The sequence below is a fragment of the Arachis hypogaea genome, chromosome 3, assembly GCF_003086295.3.
Source record: "Arachis hypogaea cultivar Tifrunner chromosome 3, arahy.Tifrunner.gnm2.J5K5, whole genome shotgun sequence".
NCBI lineage: Eukaryota > Viridiplantae > Streptophyta > Magnoliopsida > Fabales > Fabaceae > Arachis > Arachis hypogaea.
The window spans coordinates 131,017,278-131,018,623 of NC_092038.1; the positions used below are offsets into that span (position 1 = coordinate 131,017,278).

The window sequence follows — 1,346 nt, forward strand, 5'->3', positions numbered from 1 at the left end:
GGGAGCAGCTATACCTATATTTCGCCATAACAGGAGAAGCCCTGGCTGCGGTTCTGGTACGAGAAGAAGGAAGGGCCCAACAGCCAGTCTATTTCGTAAGCAGAGCCCTACAAGGGGCAGAACTAAGGTACAGCAAATTGGAAAAGCTAGCTCTGGCACTCTTGACCTCTTCACGGAGGTTAAAACAATACTTCCAAGGTCACCAGATTGTCGTAAGAACGGACCAAGAAATTCGACAAGTGCTCCAAAAACTCAATTTGGCGGGAAGGATGATGACTTGGTCCATCGAACTTTCCCAATATGATATACGGTACGAACCCCGGTAGGCAATCAAGGCGCAAGCGATGGCTGACTTCCTGGTAGAAGTGATGGGGGATCCAATCGAAGAGACGTGCACACGGTGGAAGTTCCACATGGACGGAGCCTCCAATCAGACGTCCGGGGGCGCCGGGATCATCATGGAAAGCCCAGCCGGGGTCGTATACGAACAGTCGATCAGGTTCGAATTTCCCGTCTCGAACAACCAAGCAGAATACGAAGCCCTCATAGGGGGCTTAGCCCCAGCAACCGAAGTCAGAGCGACAAGGTTGGAAGTATGCAGCGATTCACAAGTCGTCACCTCCCAAGTAAACGGGAGTTACCAAGCCAGAGACTCACTATTACAAAAATACTTGGAGAAGGTCAAGGATTTGAGCCGAAAGTTTGAGGAGGTCACGATCCACCACGTTCCAAGAGAAAGGAACACACGGGCAGATCTCCTATCAAAACTGGCTAGCACAAACCGGGAGAGGGTAACCGATCTCTCGTCCAAGGTATGATGAGGGAACCGGCGGTCACTCTGCACCTGACAAGGTTAAGGCCGTCATGGCTAGACCCCATCACCAGCTTCTTAGAAAATGGCAAACTCCCCGACGATGAAAAAGACGCCAAAAAACTGAGGAGGGAAGCGGCCAGGTATGCGATCATCCAGGGTTAGCTGTTTAGAAAAGGACTCAACCAGCCCCTATTGAAATGTCTACACCCCGACCAAACGGACTACGTCCTCAGGGAAGTCCATGAAGGGTGTTGCGGACATCACATAGGGGGCAAGGCCCTAGCAAGAAAATTAATTCGAGCCGGATACTATTGGCCGTCAATGATGGCAGACTCCAAAGAATTTGTTAGAAAGTGCGTTAAGTGTCAAGAGAACGCCAATTTCCACAGGGCACCAGCCTCCGAGCTAAGCTTGCTAACGTCTTCCCGTCCATTTTCACAGTGGGGAGTCGACCTCTTGGGGCCCTTCCCGGTTGGTCCTGGACAAGTCAAGTACCTCATAGTCGCCATTGACTACTATACCAAATGGATAG

The 1,346-nt window shown here is 51.0% G+C and overlaps 1 protein-coding gene across 1 annotated transcript; it reads left to right on the forward strand.

The window, feature by feature from the left end:
• Positions 1-344: 344 nt before the first annotated feature.
• Positions 345-818, forward strand: LOC140183613 (uncharacterized). Its single transcript, XM_072232072.1, has one exon. The coding sequence runs from the start codon at positions 345-347 to the stop codon at positions 816-818; it is 474 nt and encodes a 157-aa protein (XP_072088173.1).
• Positions 819-1,346: the final 528 nt, after the last annotated feature.